The sequence below is a fragment of the Pollachius pollachius genome, assembly GCF_949987615.1.
Source record: "Pollachius pollachius genome assembly, chromosome: 16".
Classification (NCBI taxonomy): Eukaryota; Metazoa; Chordata; class Actinopteri; order Gadiformes; family Gadidae; genus Pollachius; species Pollachius pollachius.
Genome location: NC_136949.1, coordinates 6,714,365 through 6,734,720, shown reverse-complemented (window position 1 = coordinate 6,734,720; position 20,356 = coordinate 6,714,365). Strand labels below are relative to the sequence as shown.

General features: G+C 46.8%; 1 protein-coding gene across 1 annotated transcript; it reads left to right on the top strand.

Moving 5' to 3' along the window:
- Nucleotides 1–2,368: 2,368 nt before the first annotated feature.
- On the top strand, nucleotides 2,369–13,613 carry LOC307088381 (B-cell lymphoma/leukemia 11A-like; the record flags this gene model as incomplete). Its single annotated transcript, XM_079754238.1, has 3 exons — nucleotides 2,369–2,908; nucleotides 3,068–3,398; nucleotides 13,168–13,613. Exons 2-3 carry the CDS (start codon nucleotides 3,335–3,337, stop codon nucleotides 13,611–13,613), a joined length of 510 nt encoding a protein of 169 aa, XP_079610364.1. The 5' UTR covers nucleotides 2,369–2,908; nucleotides 3,068–3,334.
- Nucleotides 13,614–20,356: the final 6,743 nt, after the last annotated feature.

Here is a 20,356-nt window from a genome sequence, read left to right as displayed (position 1 = left end):
CTATGAAATTATTTTTTGACATGTTTATCTCTCTCCTTGTCTGTCACTATCTCTCTTTCGGTCGATCTCCCGCACATACTCTCCCCTTTATATACATATATATATATATATATATATATAAGTGTATGTGTGCGTGTGTGTGGTGTGCGTGTGTGTGGTGTGCGTGTGTGTGTGTGTGCGCGCGTGCAAGTGGCCCCTCGCGTACTTGTATATATGTGTGTGTGTGTGTGTGTGTGTGTGTGTGTGTGTGTGTGTGTGTGTGTGTGTGTGTGTGTGTGTGTGTGTGCGTGCCTGCGTGTGTGTGTGTGTGTGTCGGGGGGGGGGGCAGGGTCAAAGGAAATACTGATTCATAAGTTATTTTTCTATCCTGTTATAATCCCATGCATATATTTCCCCCTATATAGGCATATGTGTTGTTTTATTTGGATATGGCATAACGGTTTTTCACGTGACCAAAGGTTGAGACATAAGACAACTAGGTTTGAGTCTTGGTTTGTTAATGTAACAGTATCTGACTTGTTCGTTTCCTACTCTCTTCTTCTGTATTGTCCTATGATAAATACTAAATCTACTTCAGCATGGGCTCTCTCGGTACACTCACACTTTGTGTTTTCCACTAGTCTTTACCCCTCTCCTCTGGCCGAGCAGAACGCACTCCTCCCCAGAGGGCGAGCCCCGCGCTCTGGACTTAAAACCTTTCCTGTGTCCATGAGCTGAGTATTTGTGATGCGCAGGGGGCCCCCTTGTGCAACCCGGGCTAAAACTGCCTTACGCCCGCAGCCAACGGACGGATCACGAGCCATAATGGAGACATTGATGTACTACCGAGGGACCCGAGGGTGGAGATCAAGGAGCCGGGGAGCCGCCAGCGGGGACGGCTGTAGCAGCGGCGTGCCTGTTTGAGGACTTAGAATAACGTTTTCTCCCTTCTCCCTTAAGCATACGGTGTATCTGCTGTGGTTTCTCCACCTGCCTCCCGATACAATCGTTAGTAGATTTGCCTAAATGTTGATGTTTTGTTTGATGGTGGTTTGGACAACATGCTCCCTACACTGTAGGGCTGATCTTGGTGCTCTTACACGCGCGGAGTCTGCCTAGGTAATATCTCTGCTTGAGCCAGAGCAGAGATGACATTTCATTTATATAAATAATTAGTGTCCTGAAAGTCCCCTAGGCCTGCCCCGAAGCAATCAAACTTCTAATGCTCTTAAAATGGCCCACTATGTTTTATTAATGACATCCCTATAAACTGTATGGCAAGCCACGCACATGCTCGCGCACAAGCACACGGAAGAGCAGGCACGCGCGCACACACACACACACACACACACACACACACACACACACACACACACACACACACACACACACACGAAGTCACACATTTACCCCGAGATAAATAATGAACGATAGGCCCATATTAAACAGGCTTATTAGCATTTAGTTTTACTTTATGTTATACGGTATGTAGCCTAGATCTATCAGTCAGTAAATATTCACTTGTATCACATTTCTCTGGTGTGGCTATTAAACACAGGTCTGGAGATCAACTGGGCCTGCATCGGATCATTTATTTTGCGTCGAAACGAGCGTAAAAGAAATTTCCCATCAGTCGTTCAGGCCGGCCGATAGAGGGCACTGTTGTCCCACATCACGGTGAGAGTGGCGTGTTTTACAACATGGGACTGTAGCCTATACACATGTGTTTCTTTATGGACGAGTATTCCTTTATCAGTTATTTAAAAGCCTGATAATGAGCCGCAAGTGTTCGTCATGACTCGTAATAGCCTAATTTCTCAGTGCGACCTTATATTTTTTCTATTTCGGTATGTATCGATAACAAGGATAAATGTCTCTTAAATTTCATTTTTAAAGAACACAAAAAATCAAACGTAATAGTGTGCTCGTCGCATTTAATGCACGGACCTACTCCAAAATACTATGATACCAATTAAACTAGTGTGACATTACTGACCAAAGCCAAACAAATGATAAAGCCAATAATTGACTTGAACATAGGATACATTTAAATGGCCAATAAAACAATCTTTAATTAGTGAAATCATACACGACTCAAACCATTTTTATTTATTTAACTGCTAAAGGCTACGGGTCAGCGACAAACAACAGTTTGCACATCCCGTGGTCTGTTATTGTGTATAATTAAGATCCACTTTGTCATGTGCAATTCACCTGAATCGAATTTCAAAGACACGCTTTTACACGGTTTCCCGAACGCTCCTGATAATGACTCCCAATAAAAGAGGTTCAAAGCGCGCGCCGTGTCTGCGCGCGCGCCCAGCCACCACTAGTCGCCCCCAGTGCTCGTGAAGTCCGACCGTCTTCAGACGTCTGATGTCTTTCTCCGCGTGGACGCAACGTCACACGAGTGTACTTGAACTTGAATCCTATCCCATTCCGCGGAGGCAACCCTCTCCACCACACACACGCGCGCGCCGTCCTCCCGAACACAGCCCTTCGTCGCGCGACAAAGAAGAAGTAGCCCCCGTGCGTTTGGAAACATTGGACCCACATCCAGTCGGACGAGGAGGTTGGCGCTTGGCGTTCCGCTGCACATCTGTTGTCTCTTCTCTTTCTCTTTATAACAAGGGGGAGCCAAGAGTTGCCATCACGTCCGCGTGCCGTCTCAAGCCAACACGCGCGAGAGGATTCGGAGCCCCAAAGGGGTCAGCACCTCGCACACCTGACCTGACCCGGGGAACGGACGGACTATCGGGGTTTATTCATCCATAAGCGGTTAAATCGTTGACGATTTGAAGTGCACGTGAAGAAAGATACTCGAAGATTAAAAGAATAAGGAGCGAGAAAGAGAGAGAGGGGCGAACCGCGCGCGCGAAGGACAGCGCTCCCGTACCACCTCAGCTGTCACGAGCCGGTCGATGCAGAGGTGGGCACCTGGGGATCTTTTTTTCTATTTTTGCACAGTTAAAGCTACAACTACTATTGCAATAAATGAACACCGGTGCATACAAAGTTCATGGTTAAAATGTCAAACGACTTTCGTTAATTCCCAAACTCCTTTCCCTCCATTTCCCCCTCCATCCAGGTGTTGCTTCTTTTGGGGAGAGAAAAGCGACCGCGTCTCTCGGACGGTGGTTCGCGTTGGACACCTCGCGCTCGTGACCTCACGATCTGTCAGATAGTGTCTGCTGACACTGCAACGAGAGACGAGTCTTAATTCGGGGCTACAGGATTGCGAGGGAGAAAGAGAAAAAAAAGTTTGCTCTACAGCGATCCAGCGCGTAGCGACATCACGGTGCAAGCCGACTCCAAGTGCCGTTCACCGGGCTATGCGAGAGTAAATGCCGGGGCAATGTCCCGTCGCAAGCAGGTGAACCCGCAGCACTTATCGTTGTCACACCGGGAAACAATAGAATGTGAGTATAAAGTACACTTTATTGATGCACACACGCACACACACACACACACACACACACACACACACACACACACACACACACACACACACACACACACACACACACACACACACACATACGCATGCACGCACACACACACACACACACGCACGCACACACACACACACACACACACACACACACACACACACACACACACACACACACATAAACAAATGCCTATTTGTTACAAAAATGTATGCCCTAAACCTGAAGACTGTTTTGATGTTAACACTCAGTTGTTTGCTTGTTAGAACTGTTTAGGTCAAATGTTTGGGATTTTTTTTTACAAATGAAATAGACAGAATACAATTAAAAGACGAGGATGGATTATCGAAAGAAATATAGTGCAGGAAGGCCCTGTCTATGTTTTATAGTTGCGGCCATTATTTAAAAAGCAGCACGATAGCTGACTACCAAGGTGAATAAACAATCAAGTACAAAGTTATCATAATTAAAAACCGTGTTACAGGTTCAACTTTTAATTGTCGGCCATAATAATCTCCCAAAGACTACACGAATGAGAAGTGCAGGCCTGCTGTTGCACTTCGACAATATGATAAGATCCAAAATAAATATCTCATCGTCGTAATAATACGACTGTGTATGCGGGTGCGCAGTGTGTTGTTGTAATCGAACACGGGGTATTATTCTGGTAATGTCGCATTCTTGTGTGTATCTGCTATCCAAGTTGTTCAGCTTTAAAATTGTAAAGACCCTTTATTTTAATTACTCAAATATAATGTGAAGGCCCTTTTTAATTCGCCGTGAACTTGAACCTGCCTTTATCTTAACATCTCTCTTTGTTTATAGATAACAATCACATATGCACTCGCACATACATAAAGACACACGTAAACGCACACGGATGAACACGCTCACACACGCACGCACACACGTACACAAACGCACGCAGGCAAAAACACAAGCACACACACGCATACATTCACACACACACACACACACACACACACACACACACACACACACACACACACACACATGCACGCAAAAGAGGCCTTCGCACACATTCAGAGAACACACACGTCAGACATAAATCCTATGCTGTTTTCCCAACACAAATTTAAAGTTTAATATTAGAAACATTTTCCTATTCGTCAAAATCCAAATTAAGATTTAAATCATTCAACATTGTTGGGCATCAAAATAGTTAAAGCAACATTTGAAACTTCCATGTAGGTATGTGAAACGTATAAGAAGCGAGTCTGATCATGTTGGAGGCTTTCAGAACGGAGACCGGAATTATTATTAAATTACACCGGCCTCGATTTGATCTGCAGCGGGAATATTCGGGCATATGATTAAAAAGTCGCAAAAATCCAATTTCAAATCAATTATATCAATCTAGCTTTCTTTCCTCCCAGCACCCTGCCTTCCCTAAATCCAATTTCATAGTGGCCTAATCTGGGTAATTCATTGCAGAAGTCCATGATGTAATCTCTCACCAATCTGTTTTGTGTTGAGACGGTTCGGCACATCTCGTCCCACCCTCCACCGTTTAGTATTTAGACTAATTATTTAGCTTATTCACTTATTCACTCTCTCAAGTTTGCCGCTCATTTGCTTCAATTAAGTCCCCCAGCCCCCCCCCCCCTCCCCTCAATTTTTGAACTGACTCAAATAAATAGGACTCAACAACGTAATTTTGAAATGTTAATGCATAGCGCTATTGTCTAAATGTCGTATTATCTAAAATTCTTATGCAAGAGGACAAAATAAATTAAATTAAATCAAGCACCAACAAAGGTGCATGCTTCTTCAGATTTTTTTAATAAAATAGAAAAAAAAGAACAAATTTATAAGCATTTATATATTTATATATAATATCGATTTTTTTTTCTGTGGCAGTAGGTCGGTTATTGTAAACACATTTCCTGCAATTCATCATCTCACAAGTGCCCTCAGTGAGACTTATCCCTCCAACTTCATACTGCTCTCAAAGGTGTGTGTGTGTGTGTGTATTAGTGTGTGTGTGTGTGTGTGTGTGTGTGTGTGTGTGTGTCTGTCTGCATGTTGTGTACATGTGTGTGCATGTTAATCTTTATGTGTGTCTAACATTTACCTGCATGTATCAAGGCAAATAATTACAACGGTTGCAAATACATTTTTGCCCTTGGTGGAAATGGCAAGTCTATGCCCATGGAGCAACTGTCAAATATTTGCCTGTGGATCTACGGGTATGACTCTGTTTTACGATTGTTGACGAATGCCTTCGGGTTCCTTGCAATTTCTTCTAATTAATTAAAAAATGAAACACGAAACTAGACTCTCAGAGCGACACAATTTTTAGGAAGAACTGCTGAATGAGCGACACTCTGTCCTGTCCTCGAACATTTGATGATGTGAAAAAAAAAGAAGCATTTGTTTACGATCTCCCCTCAGCGTTTTGGAGGAATGACTCTTAGGAGGGATGATGACATGTTGTATGGGTCAAAGAGAATGGAGGGAGGACCATTCCACCCCCCATACATAGAAACAGCCAGAGAAACAGAGCAAGTCTTTAATGTGTCCTCACTGCATCTTACAACTTCTTGGACACCTCTTTCTTGTAGTCCAGCCCCCCCCCCCACTAAAAAAATAAATAACGACAACGGTGGACGACAATCTGCAGTTGAAAAAGATCGTAAATGTTAACGCAAGCGTCTCGATAATTATCCCCCCCCTCCCCCCCCCACACACACACACACACACACACACACACACACACACACACATACACACACACACACACACACACACACACACACACACACACACACACACACACACACACACACACACACACTCACAAATACAGCCGGCAGGGAACAGCTCTTCTCAGGAGCGGTTCCTTCCCCACCGTGCGATCAAGGGAGAAGGCTTGCGGCAGGGCCATGTGAGGTGTCCAATGCCGTCCTACCTGTTCTCTCACTTGTCACCGACACCTGTTCCTTCCATTTCACCGGCATGGGGGCGGCCGCGGAAAGCCCGGGGGCGACAATTCAATTCCTGGACTCATCCCTCCCACTTTTCTTTCTGGGGGGGTGGGGTCAATAAGGTCAAAGGCGTTGACCTTCACCTGGCGAGGCCAGAAAGGGACGCCATCTTGGTAGTGCCGTGTGTCGGGTATCGTGTGTGTGCGTGTGTGTGTGTGTGTGTGTGTGTGTTTTGACAGTACATTTGTGTGTGTGTGTGTGTGTTGTGTGTGTGTGTGTGTGTGTGTGTGTGTGTGTGTGTGTGTGTGTGTGTGTGTGTGTGTGTGTGTGTGTGTGTGTGCGTTTCTCTGACGCCCTATCATTCATTGTTCCATCGGTTCTCTGACGCCCTATCTTTCATTGTTCCATCGGTGTGTATGTCTTATTGCCTTTCGGAATGGACGTTTTCTTGTGTGGTCCCACTTGAACTTGGTTCACGGAGTCGGCAGCACAGTTTGCCATCCTGATGCCCGATATGTACAGAAACACTTCTAGGTATCTTGTCCCTTCTGGCTGTTTTCCCACGAAACCGGTAGTTCTATTGTTCTTAGGACTTAAGTCCACTCCCTAGGCTACAGTATGTGTGGGCCAGATGGGGTGAACCCAAACCCCCTCTGATCTTAATTATAATTACTAAACAGTTTAAACAGTTTAAGGCCAGTAGTGTGCTTGCGTTCCTGTGTACATGTGTGTGAGGGTGCTGAATCATAGTCGGTGCTTTTTTCCCAAAACCTCACGCTACGGAAGAATGGAGACAAACCAGTGGACCTTCCCCTCTGGGGGCTAATGCTAAGTTATAGTTCGGAGGTGAACGGGGCTGTTTGCACTTGGGCAATAGACATGTTTATGTCAGACGTAAAGACGAGCAGAGAACCTGAACGTCGACATACTTGAGCTGGTACAGCGTGTGCTGGAAATCTGCTCACCCCGCCGGATAGACCCAGAGCCGTGAACGGCCCTTGAAAGAAACTGCAGTGACCAATTTGTTTTAACGTAAATGGTAGTTGTCACACATGCACCCACACACACAAACACAAACAAGCACACAAAAACACACACATGCAAGCAATGTCTGCGCTCACCCAACCCAAAGGCCCGACACAAAACAGGGCCTGCGTGCGCATTCTCTTCCCTGCTACAATTACCTTGGTATCCTCTGACATTAAAGCAGCCGCCAGACTACGATCCCTCAAACAAGCTGTTCTTTACGTCGGTTTCAAACTCAGCACTGGGAGCGTTCACCTACAGGAATAAAAATAAACCTGCACACGTTAAATAGCGAGCATCCCCTACAGCCTGTAACATTTTGCTGGTTCAGCACACACACACACTGCGACTCAGGTCCAGAGTCGTAGCACTAAAGCCCGGCTAGCATACCCTCTGTGCCTTTTAATCACCCGTGGTAGTGTTTTCCTTATTTTTTTCGGTATGTTTTTATTTTTACAACGTGACTATGAGAAAGCTCTGTGTTATCTGTTTGTGCTCAGAGTGGGACTGTGCTACTGCTGCATGAGTTCCATCTCCTTTTCGGTGCGCGTCTTTATTGACACCATATGGCGAAGGGATATTAGAACAAGGCCCGCAGTACGTGCGATGGCACCACTGTACATGTGCAACACAGAATGTGGCAAGCGAGCGAACAATTCCCTGTGGAGTGGTTATTTTTCGTAAGGTTCACTTCAGATTAAGTGCAATTCTCTATCCTAATATCCGATAGTGCAGTGCAGTGTTTGCACCAGGGCATAAAAAAAACAACATAAAATGTAAAACGCATTTCGAAACCACAATCAAATGTACATTACGTGATAAATACTATTATTTTCCTCAACCTCCAAATTTGCTCGGAAGATTAAGATTCATCACCGCACGTAATGGGGCTGATGACTGACAAGTCACTTAGAGAGATTTAGTGACATGGAGGATGCCATTGTCACACTGCACACGGTGCCAGTATTTCCCATGCTCTCACAAACCGTCCTCCGTAAGATTTATGATAAGAAAGGAGCCTGGTATGGATTAAAGGTTGATAAGATAATGAGAGCCCTTACACAATGCATGCTGTTGCAGCTCAGCTCTCTCTCCCTCTCCCTGTGGCAATCATAGCCGGGGAGAGGAGGAATGGGCTCAGCCAGACCGCTTGCCGTTTGAATTCCTGATCGTAACCATCTGCAACCGTTTCGTACTTGTCATTCTCTTTTTCAATGACAGCGTGAATCTTCCGCGTTTTTCTCCTCTGGCGTTTTACACATGCAGATACATACCGTGTTGGGAATGTGTGTGTGTGTGTGTGTGTGTGTGTTTTGGTGTGGGTGTGGGTGTGTATGTATGCTCTATAGGTATTATGTTTGGTGTGTGTGTATGTCTTTCTGTATCCATTAGTGTGTGTGTGTGTGTGTGTGCGTGTGTGTGCGTGTGTGTTTTGTGTATGTGTGTGTGTGTTTGGGTATCCATATGTGTGTGTGTGTATAGATGTGCATGTGTGTGTGTGTGTGTGTGTTTGTGTGTGTGTGTAGTGTAATACAGTCCAAGGTATAACAAGGCAGTGGAGAGGAGACAGGTCTGAACTCATTCACTTCAGTTGTCAGATGAACGCCACTGGCCATTCCGTCTCTCTGTGTGTCTCTAGAACACAGTGTACTGTTTAAACTCTGGAGGTATGATATTGTCTAGCAAATGGTAGCTCTTTGATGAGAATAAATATCTTTGATATATTTGCTGTAGACTTCGGCTGCAGAGCATTTAATTATGCTTTAATTAGTAGTTAGTGTAAGGAAGAACATTAACCTATCTTCTTTTGCGCAATGTGTCTCATTTGACCACAATAGAGAAAACAAATACGGTTGATTTGGTAAGCGCTATGAAAACTAATTGTTGGACCATTAGCTATTTTTCTGTTTGTTTACAAGAACAGTCACCCATCACCTTAATGAGTTCCGAACCTAGCTCTTGTTAAATTAACTTAAATAATATGAAAATCTATGAGAGGAGTTATAGTGTGAAACATCAGTCACACATAATTGTTAGACTTACGTTTATATTTACAGATTGAGGTTTATAGTACAAAAAAGGGAAATATGGCATAGGGAACGATATCTTAAAGACTTCTATTACATTTTTTTTATTTTTATCAATTCTAAAACATTTCGCTATTTGACGTCATGTTCAGTAAAACACATGTCTGTGGATAAAAAGATAAATAAATAACAACAATAATTTACAAAACAAATGCACATTTGCATGATGTAAGGTTCAGCCATAGAGCCTTCATTGTTCAGGAGCATCTGCTATGCACCACGCGCTAACCACGGCTGCTAGGCTAATAAGTGGTGGACCCCTCTCCTCCGACACCTGATAGGGGGCGCTCTAGGGCTGCCTGACTCCCTGGCTCATGATAAGACAGAGCAGTCAAGCACTTGCCATGTGCTCCATCAACCTATTGCGTGTCCGCGGAGGAGGGGGGGGGGGGGGGGGTGTGCGTGCGTGTAATGTACGTGTGTACCTTTTCTTCAAGAACATTTTTGCATGTTGGTCCCGATTTCTCACCTTGACTCACTTCAGTCAACCCCGGAGCGAGAGCCGGTACAGGAGGTTTGAGAAAATGTCGGACGAAACGTCTGATTTTCCTGCGGCGTTGTTCCTCTGCCAAGTGCTCTAATTCACCACCTTGCGCCGAGGGCCATGTAACTCAACAAACAGGCCCTTCTCTCTCTCCCTCTCTCTCTCTCTCTGATGATCTCTCTCACTCTCTCTCTCTCTCTCTCTGTCGATCTCTCTCTCTCTCTCTCTCTCTCTCTCTCTCTCTCTCTCTCTCTCTCCCTCTGTCCCTCTCTCTCTCTTTCTCCAAACGTCTTCTTTTGGAGGAGAGGTGAGGTCAAATTGCTGTGGTGTCACTGGCCCCTGTTTGAGGGAGCATCAGGATTCCCAGGGCCTGCTTCCAAATCGTCTCCCCCCACGCCACCTGTCTTAAATAATGTTCTCCGAATTTGAAATGAGCTGGTGTGACACCCACATGTGCACTAATACACACATTAAAACACACACAGGCATGCACATGTACACACACACACACACACACACACACACACACACATATATACACACACATGCACACAAACAAGTGGACACACACTCAAACGCAAAGACGGGCTCTCACATGCGCCACACACACGCATACATATATACATACATGCAAACATACATCCACACATCCACACACACACACACACACACACACACACACACACACACACACACACACACACACACACGCAAACAAATAGCTATGGAACACACACATGAAAGCACAAGGATGCGAGGGCACAATGGCCTACGTGGCCAGCGCCGGAACACTGGCTCATGTGAATCGCGGTCACAAGCTGTGAACTGTGGGTAAATATGCATTTGTGTTCTTTCTTCGCCGCCCAAGATTATGAGATGGAAATTATCTGGCGTGCTTCCAGCTAACCGTCGCCATTTAGAGGAGAGATATTTGGCACCCAATCAACACCCAGGGCGCTAGCGTGAGGGAGGGACCGGGGGGTGGGGTGAGGGGTGGGGGGTGGGGGCGTGGGGGGGTGAAGGGAGGGGTCCTGGAGAGATAGCAAGAGAGAGAGAGAGAGGGAGGGCGAAGGGAGGGAGGGTGGGGAGGGAGGGAGGGAGAGGGTGGTAGGGAGGGGTCCCAGAGAGATAGCAAGAGAGAGAGAGACAGAGAGAGAGAGGGAGAAAGGGAGGGAGGAGGAGGGAGGGAGGGATGGAGGGAGGGAGGGAGGAGGAGGGAGGGAGGGAGGAGGGAGGAGGGAGGGAGGGAGGGAGAGGGTGGTAGGGAGGGGTCCCAGAGAGATAGCAAGAGAGAGAGAGACAGAGAGAGAGAGGGAGAAAGGGAGGGAGGAGGAGGGAGGGAGGGATGGAGGGAGGGAGGGAGGAGGAGGGAGGGAGGGAGGAGGGAGGAGGGAGGGAGGGAGGGAGAGGGTGGTAGGGAGGGGTCCCAGAGAGATAGCAAGAGAGAGAGAGACAGAGAGAGAGAGGGAGAAAGGGAGGGAGGAGGAGGGAGGGAGGGATGGAGGGAGGGAGGGAGGAGGGAGGAGGGAGGGAGGGAGGGAGGGAGGGAGGGAGGGAGGAGGAGGGAGGGAGGGAGGAGGGAGGAGGGAGGGTGGGAGGGAGGGAGGAGGAGGAGGTGGGAGGGAGGGAGGGAGGGATGCACAGTGACAATAGATCATTAGAGATTTTATGCATGGCCCTGTGAGTATAGATCTTAGAGCAAGCAAGTCTGTGTGTGAGGCAAAAACGGTTCTCAAGCAGCAGTGTGTCCTTTACATGCATGGTTTCACATACACACACACATACACACAAACACACAGACACACACACACACACACACACACACACACACACAGTCACACACACACACACACACACACACACACATGCGATGCAAATTGAGTTGGTACCACAAATGACAACAGGGAGACGGGGGTACTGGTGGTACTGGCGGTACTGGTGGTACTGGCGGTACTGGTGGTACTGGTGGTTCTGGTGGAACTGGTGGTACTGGTGGAACTGGTTGTGCTGGAGGTGGGTTAGTGGGTTGGCGGGGTGGGGGGGTGGTTGTACTGGTTCCTTTCTGCGAAGCATCAACGTCTCTCATTTGGAACACGCTTATACCCATTCCCCTTGGAGAGAGAGAGGGTCTGTGGTGCTCCAGGAATCCCCCCCCCCCCCCCCCCACGACACTAAGAGGAGAACATGAGGACCCACAGGCCGGGAACGGAGACCCCCGCCGGAGGGGTCTCTATGTGTTTGTCCTCCGGGAGTTGTCCCAAGGTTCTCTAGGATGCTGTTTGCTTGTTTGTGTTTTTAGGCGGCCTGTGTGTTATTATAAAAGTATAATTGGAGGAGTTCTATATCAGATGCACACCTTGATGCAGAAACAGGTCACTCAGACATGCATACACACACACACACACGCGCGCGCGCGCGTGTATACACATGCACGCATACACCCACAAACAGACTATAGACTGCATCTCCTTTCTTTGATTGCTCTCTTTTCCTTTATCATCTATAGTTTTGCTCGTTAGCTAACATGCTTGCACATGCGCACAGGCATGCACACACACACACACACACACACACACACACACACATACACACAGAGTGTGATTGTGTGCACCATACTTCTTAGCTTTGGTTTGCTTCGGCAGGCAGACATCAGGCTAAGTGTTAGAGCAGTTCTGGTCCGCACCGGAAATCAGATGTCATCTCTTGATCTCTCCCTCTCTCTCTCTCTCTCTCTCTCTCTCTCTCTCTCTCTCTCTCTCTCTCTCTGTCTCTTTCTAACTTTCTGTCTCCCTTTCTCACACACACACAAATACATATGCTTCGGTGTCTGGCCACACCTGCTCATATCATTGGTCGACAAAGGTCCTCCCAGGTGAATGTTGCGGTAGCCGCAACATTAGTTGTTTCTGCACAGTGCACATTGTCTGAAGAGCAACTAAGGTGACGAACTAACACAATGGAAGTCTCTTGCATGGTTAAAAGATGGCGTCTTTCAGGTAATGTAATCGAGAGATACACATCCGCTGTGTGTGCGTATGTGTGTGTGTGTTTCACGGCTGTCATTCTCATCCTCTCTGCAGCAAGTGTGTGGGGCAATGAAGACTCCATTTCTGATCAACTTCCTTTGTTTCTTTTAATAATAATAATAATAATAATAATAATAATAATAATAATTTTTCCCTTTTCCTTCTCAGCAGCAGCAGAAACCAATCATGAGTTGAGGGCGGGATCTCCACCTCCAGAGTCGGCCACTCCCAGCCCACGGAGGACGGCACCTGGGGAGCATGATCTGCTGACCTGCGGCCAGTGCCAGACCAACTTCCCTCTGGGGGACATCCTGGTCTTCATCGAGCACAAGAGGCGCTTGTGCCGGGGGGCCGGCGTCGGTCCAGGGTCCTTCTCCAAACCCGGGGAGAACGGCGGGCCCCTCTCGGCCAGGGCCAGGTCCTTGGACCTCGGCAGGGGGCCCATACCGGTGGAGGTTGGCATCCAGACCACCCCTGGAGGAGAGGGGAACGAGGAGAGGAGGCTGACTCCGGCCAAGGGAATCTGCCCCAAGCAGGAGAGAGGAGGTGAGCTGTTGTGGCGGTGGGGGCGTTGGTGGGGGCATCTCAAAGGGAGGATGAGCATCACAAAGTGAAACGCATTTGAAGGGTTTTACATTGCTGGTACTTCCTGTGAAGCGATAGCCTTGTTTTTTTTGGTTTAGCAGTGGTAGAAGGGGTTGTGAGTCTCGGAAGATATTCAAATATAATTCAAATTCGGGAAGATTATGTTTTCTGAAAGGGTTGAGGGGGCAGGGGAGAATAAGAAGAAATTTGAATTTCCCGTCAAAAGAGTTTTTCCGTCGCACGCATTGCGAACTCAAAGATGCACCATAAAGGGCTGCTTTAAAGTGTAAAAGACGTGAACGTACAGCTGATGTGGCCAGGGCAACGGTTTGAGAGGCCAGGCTGATATCAAGTCGTTTTGCAGCACTTGTTCAACAACAGGTAGCCTACACACCTGCTCACACACACCAAACCGTCACAGTGGCCTTAGAAGTACGCTAAGAGTGTACACAGGTGTGTACAGTGGCCCGCACACAGTCTTGGAACACAGAAACACACACACACACACACACACACACACACACACACACACACACGCATACACACACACACACAGATTCCCACTGTGATCCGTTAATATGCAGTCTGTAATAGAAAACGTATGAACACACTTGGCCTCTCTCACAAGATTTTTTAAACCACGCAGATAAATACACACCTGTGCACACACACACACACACACACACACACACACACACACACACACACACCCACCCACACACGCACACACACGCACACAGACACCTCTCACCTGTCCAAGACAGATAGCTCCCTTAAAGGAATCCCAGCTTCTAGTTATTTTGACACTGGCCTTCAGGAGGGATTAATGCATTTCTGGATGATTTCATTAGAGTGACTGAGAGCTGAGCCCACATGCGCTTAAAGTGAAACATAACACACACACACACACACACACACACTCCCAGACAGACAGACAGAAAGACTGACAGACAAAAAGAGTGCGCACACACACTACACACACACGCACACACACAGGCCTGAAGGACTTGTTCTGCTGAAACCAATTTTGCACAGCAAGGCAGCAGGTGATAGAGAAGCCGCCCCTAGTGCGCAAACGCATGGTTGCCAGTGGTCCTTCTGTGTCTGTCTGTGTGTGTGTGTGTGTGTGTATGTGTGTGTGTGTGTGTGTGTGTGTGCATGCTCGGTTGTCCTTTAGTGTGTTGCATGGCGTGTGTGTATTGTGTCTGTGTGGGAGCGGTAGAAAGAGAGAGAACGTGTGAGCGCGCAGGCATCGGAAATCCTGCAGCAAAAAAAAGAAAGACAGAAAGAAAAAGCTGATTAAAATTCATTGCTCTGTGCAGTGCGGAGAAAGGGATTAATAGTAAAGTAAGTTCATCTGGCTGAGGGCTTGTGGAGGGTGGGACTAGGCCCCGCGCTGCCAGCAGGGCTCCACAGGGGGGGGTACATATCCAAAGTTATGAGAGGAGACGGCCGCTCCTAGCGGCCGTCTCCTCTCATAACTTTGGATATGTACCCCCCCCCCCCCCCCCCCCCCCCCCCCAGTGCCCACACACCCCCTCGGTCGGGCTGGGGTAGCGCTCTTGCGGTCGGCCTTCCAGAGACTTCCAAAGACGAAGAGGAAGGAGGAAGGCCAGGGAGCCGCTGAATAAGTCATTTGTGATATCGGTTGTGAGGAGAAAAATAATAAAAGAATGTGTAATAAGATATAGACCTTGAGAAAGCCTTTATACAAAGGAGGAAGAGCGACGCACCCACGGCACTTCCAATTTGTCAGGACGGTAACTAATTGACCTGATGATGATGAATTAATGTCATTTAAAATCTCGATGTATGATTGGAATATTGTTAGCTGTTTCCATTTGAGGGCGAGAGATTGTAGTGTAATAACAATATAGTTCAAATTAAATCAGTAACTTCTTTAGACACATTAGTCTCATTTTTTGGTAAGGCGTTTCCACCGCCCTTCGTTTCATCCATTCTCGGCCGAACATCACCGGTAATTTCAGACAAATAAAGATCAGTGGATTCAAACCATAGAGGGCAGTTAATCACCCATGAATGGAACTGCATAATTAAACCAAGCAGAGGCAGCCTGATTACAACAGTCTATTTCACTGACATCAGTCAAGAGGCCGCATCAATATCAAGTTTGACAATATTTCCCGAGCACTTCGTTCGTTGACGTGGATTCTAAAGTACCTGTGGGTAATTATAACTCGTATTGTAGTTTCACTGTCTAATGAACCCCTAGCTCGACATTTTTCATCAAGTAGCGTATTGCTAAGAGGCTGCCGGGTGCTTCAGAGAAGCTATTGGGTGATGAGGAATTTGTTTTTATTGGACTTGATGAGTCATCCTGAAATCCAACGTGTCAGTCACACTGTTAGTCAGCCAGCCGGTAAGACAGCCGGCCAAACCAGACAGCGAACCCAAAAACACCAGCGACGCGGCCAGCGTGTGTTAAAAGTGTTTTACTTATCAGCAGTGAACCAGGAACACGAAAGGCACTCAAAGCCAGAAATGAAACGGAGCAAGGGAGAGAGCTTTGTTCAACGCGTTCGATTGCCACTCCAAGCAAGCCTTAAGTTTCCACCAAATTAGATTACATTTAATAGGTCTAATTAAGTCCAGTGCAGTGCACCCGCAGACACACACATACACACACTTGCACACAAAACACACACTCTGCATCCTCTCTCTGTGTGGGCACAAGTTATTATTAGCCCGTGCAGGCACACACGTATACCTGCACCTACGCCAGTGGTGGAAGGAGTACTCAGACCACTTACTTGAGTAAAAGTTGAGACACCTAGAGTGGTATATTACTCCAGTAAAAGTGGACTCCCTTTAAACGTCGGCTTGAGCAAAAGTATGAAAGTACTTGGCTTCAAATACTTAAGCATCAAAAGTAAAAGTAATTTGGTGTAATGTAGTTCCAATGTCTTGCTATGTCCTTTATACACTCAGTCAAATGATTTAAGGTTAAAAAAAACTCTAACAACACTCTAAATACAATGTTTTCTATTTGGGATATCTGATACTGATATAATTTCAAACTAGAAAATGCATTTCTTGCAGAAAGTGAGTGCTATAGTGCAAAGTGAGGTATATATATAAAAATATGTTTTAGTAAAGCCACATAGATGTAGAGAAATGTTAAATGGTGTGTGTGTGTGTGTGTGTGTGTGTGTGTGTGTGTGTGTGTGTGTGTGTGTGCACGCAGGGACACAGCCAGTGAAAATGTGTGTTTGATACATGAGCTAAAATAACCCTCAAAATAGTCATGCATAAAATGATCTTACTTTTAGGTAGAACTTCAACTTGAAATAATCATACAAGAACTTAAAGACCATCAACCTTACAGTCAACACCAGCTCGAACGTCATGAATCAAATCTCTTTACGACTGGCACAGAGGTTTGAGTGACACTGATCTGATGGCCCTCCCTCGGCCATAATCACTATTGGACCGGCTAGCATTGTTTTTAGCATTTAGCTTCTACCGGGAGTGGTCCTGGATATGTAGAAAGCAGCTGGCCTGTAGCCATAAAAACGGGGGTCCCCACAGACAAACGCCCGATATATAACAATCATATTTCCAATCGATTAATAATTTTAACGTATATAACGTAACCGTTTAAGCTTGACATGGTGTTTCTAGGTTAAATGTTGACGTTGTTTAGGCTCCGTGACGTCCGCAATGGTTAGCTGTGTCTATGGTCACGCATGCATGTCGTGGAAAGGAACGTTGAAAGGAACGACAGGTTTTTGGAAGGTAGTGGAGTAAAAAGTATGATTTTCCCCTACGAAATGTAGTTGAGTAAAAGTATAACGTCTCACAAAATAATGATACTCAAGTAAAGTATAGATACGCTAAAAAGTTACTTAAGTACAGTGGCAAATTACTTGTACTTCGTTACTGTCCACCACTGATCTACACACACACACACACACACACACACCCACACCCACACATACACAGGTTAATGTAAATGTCCTGGGTAGCCGCGTGAGTGAAGTCCTTGTACAGTTAACCTTTCGCCATCTTCTCCTGTCACCTGCTGCTGCTCGCACCGATTGATGTTCAAGCCTCTGTGTTTATAACATCCTGTTTGGCCGTGGCATCTGCTTGCTTATCCTGCAAACATGCTGCAAGGCAAGCACATTGAACTCTTAGAGAAACGCACACGCGTACACGCACGCACACAGACATGCACCCGCACACACGTGCACAATCGCACTTGCACCTGCGTGCACACAAATCTATAATTTGAATGAAAAATGGGCCATTTTTGACCTCTTTTTTTTCTCAAGATTCTTTTGCTGATGCATGCACTGAATGTGTTTGTGTGTGTGTGTGTGTGTGTGTGTGTGGCAGTGTGTGTGTGTGTGTGTGTTTGTATGTGTGTGTGCTGGTGTTGATGTTTAATTTTGTGCATATGTGCATGGGGGCCTGGATATGTATCGTTTCAGTCTGTGTGTGTGTCTATGTTGCACACACACACACACACACACACTCACACACACACACACACACAAGCACGTACACAGACACACACATGTGTGGTGAGTGCAACCACTCACATATGCATACACATCGCTTGAGGCTCTGTGTTGGATATGTCGCATGTCCAACATGTGTGGCTGTTTATGATTGTGTATGTGTGTGTGTGCGTGTGTGTGTGAAGAATGATGCGTGTCATCAGCCGGCAAGCGGCTGCCACCAGGGGAGTCTTGCTGTGTGAGCACGACCCTGGCTTTGAACCCCTCCCAGGACACAAGCTAGCACCCCCCCCCCCCCGCCCCCCTCCAATACACACACACACACACACACACACACACACACCCACACACCCCTAAACACACCCCTACACATCCCCCTGGATCACTTGTCTATGACATGGGGGGGTGGGGGGGCACCATGACAACCCCCATGACACTCTTCTGCTGGTGGTTTTTGTGCCTTTCCCCATCCTTCCCCTTCCTCCTTTACACCTCTCGACTCCCCCCAGAGATACACACACAGCTACGCACACACAGAGACACACCCTCAAACCCTGCCCGCAGACATGGTTAGAGAGAGTACACAGAAACACACGTAAATATTATTGAAACGTGGGGCGAGGCAGAACAAGAGGCAAATCCTTTAACACACACACACACACAAACAAACACTCACATACACACACACGCAAGAAACACACACACACACACACACACACACAGTGCTCTCTCCTCTCTCTCTCTGTCACTCGTAAGAACAACGCAGATTGGGCAAGTGGGCAAGAATAATTGTCACGGTGGCACGGTATGTGGGGGGCTATGCAGCGATGTGTACCCGCAATACCGGCACGGCCGCTAGGCTAATCTGTTCGGCAAGTATTATAGGCATGCATTGGCTCTGGATGGTTTAGGCTTATACCCGCCTTAATTGGACGCCAAAAACCCCCAAAACCTCCAGTGTGTTTGGAGGGGTAAACGAGCGGTTCGTTCTCAGTGGATCTGGATAAGCGAAGAGGGCTCTGAGGGCAGTGGCGGCAACAGAACCGGCCTTCCCTCGTGCTGTGTACAAACAGGAGAACTCACAGGCAGCGCGGTCTTCACGGCAGTGTTTGCGTTCAGAGTCATTTTCGGATTAGGGATGCAGCAACATAGCACATGTCTAGCGGTGGGATGAAAGGGAAAACTTTGACGCTCGGTGCTTCTGTTTTGTTTGTTGTTTGTTTTGCGTGATTGAGACGAGGAATTAGGAAGGAATCTGTAAATATACAACTCCTTGTTTGCGAGCAAACATATCATATCCTTTCCATATGTACTATCGTGCCCCGGAATACTCCGAACTTGGGGGCTGTTCCTCTCTCTATATTTACTATTTCTCTCCTTTCGTTTGTTCATCTCTCGCTCTTTCATTTTCTTTCTTTATCTCGTTCTCCCCATCGAAACCATCGAACTCGTGTCCCCCTCTCTTTCTGAGTTTGTCTTCTGCTATCTCCTCTCCACTCCGTTCCTCTCTTTCTTTCTCTCTCCCTGTTACTTTAATATCTAAGCCCTCTTCTTCTTCATTTTTTTTTTCTCCACCACCCAATGGTCCTTTAATCACCTGGCTTGCTCTCATTTGCATATTAAATAGGCTTTAATCATGAAAAGCAATCATCCTCGTGCATATTCATACCTTCGCCCCGTTCGCCTGCTTCCCATGTTTCGCTCCAGTGCCGAGCAGCTAGTAATCAGTAGGCATGCAGCGCGGTGCCACGCGCCCGGCCCCATCGCATGAAAACACACACACACACGCACACACACACACACGCATAAGAACACACACACATGCACACACGCACACACAGACACAGACACACACATGCACACATACACACACACAGACACATACACACACAGACACATGAACACACACACAATGCGGGAGTTAGGAATAACTTCACATGCTACTTACGTATCTCTACTCTGACAAAAGAGAGAGAGAGAGAGAGACAGATGGGGGGGAGAGAGAGAAACACACACACAGAGACGGGGGGGAGAGATAGAGAGAGAGAGGTTAACAGGCATAAAGGAAAGTGAGAGATTCAGGGAAGGTTGGGGGGGGTTAGAGAGATTAAAAAAATGGAAAGATGGCGAGACTGATCCCCCTGATTTGAGCTGTGAATATTTGTACAGAGGCTCAAGGAAAAAAAAGTTGATTTGCATAATGACTTTGTAGTTTTGCATTAATCACATTTGCATATGAAACTGCGTTAATTACTCCCGATGATTTTTTTTTTTCCTCACTTGCTTCA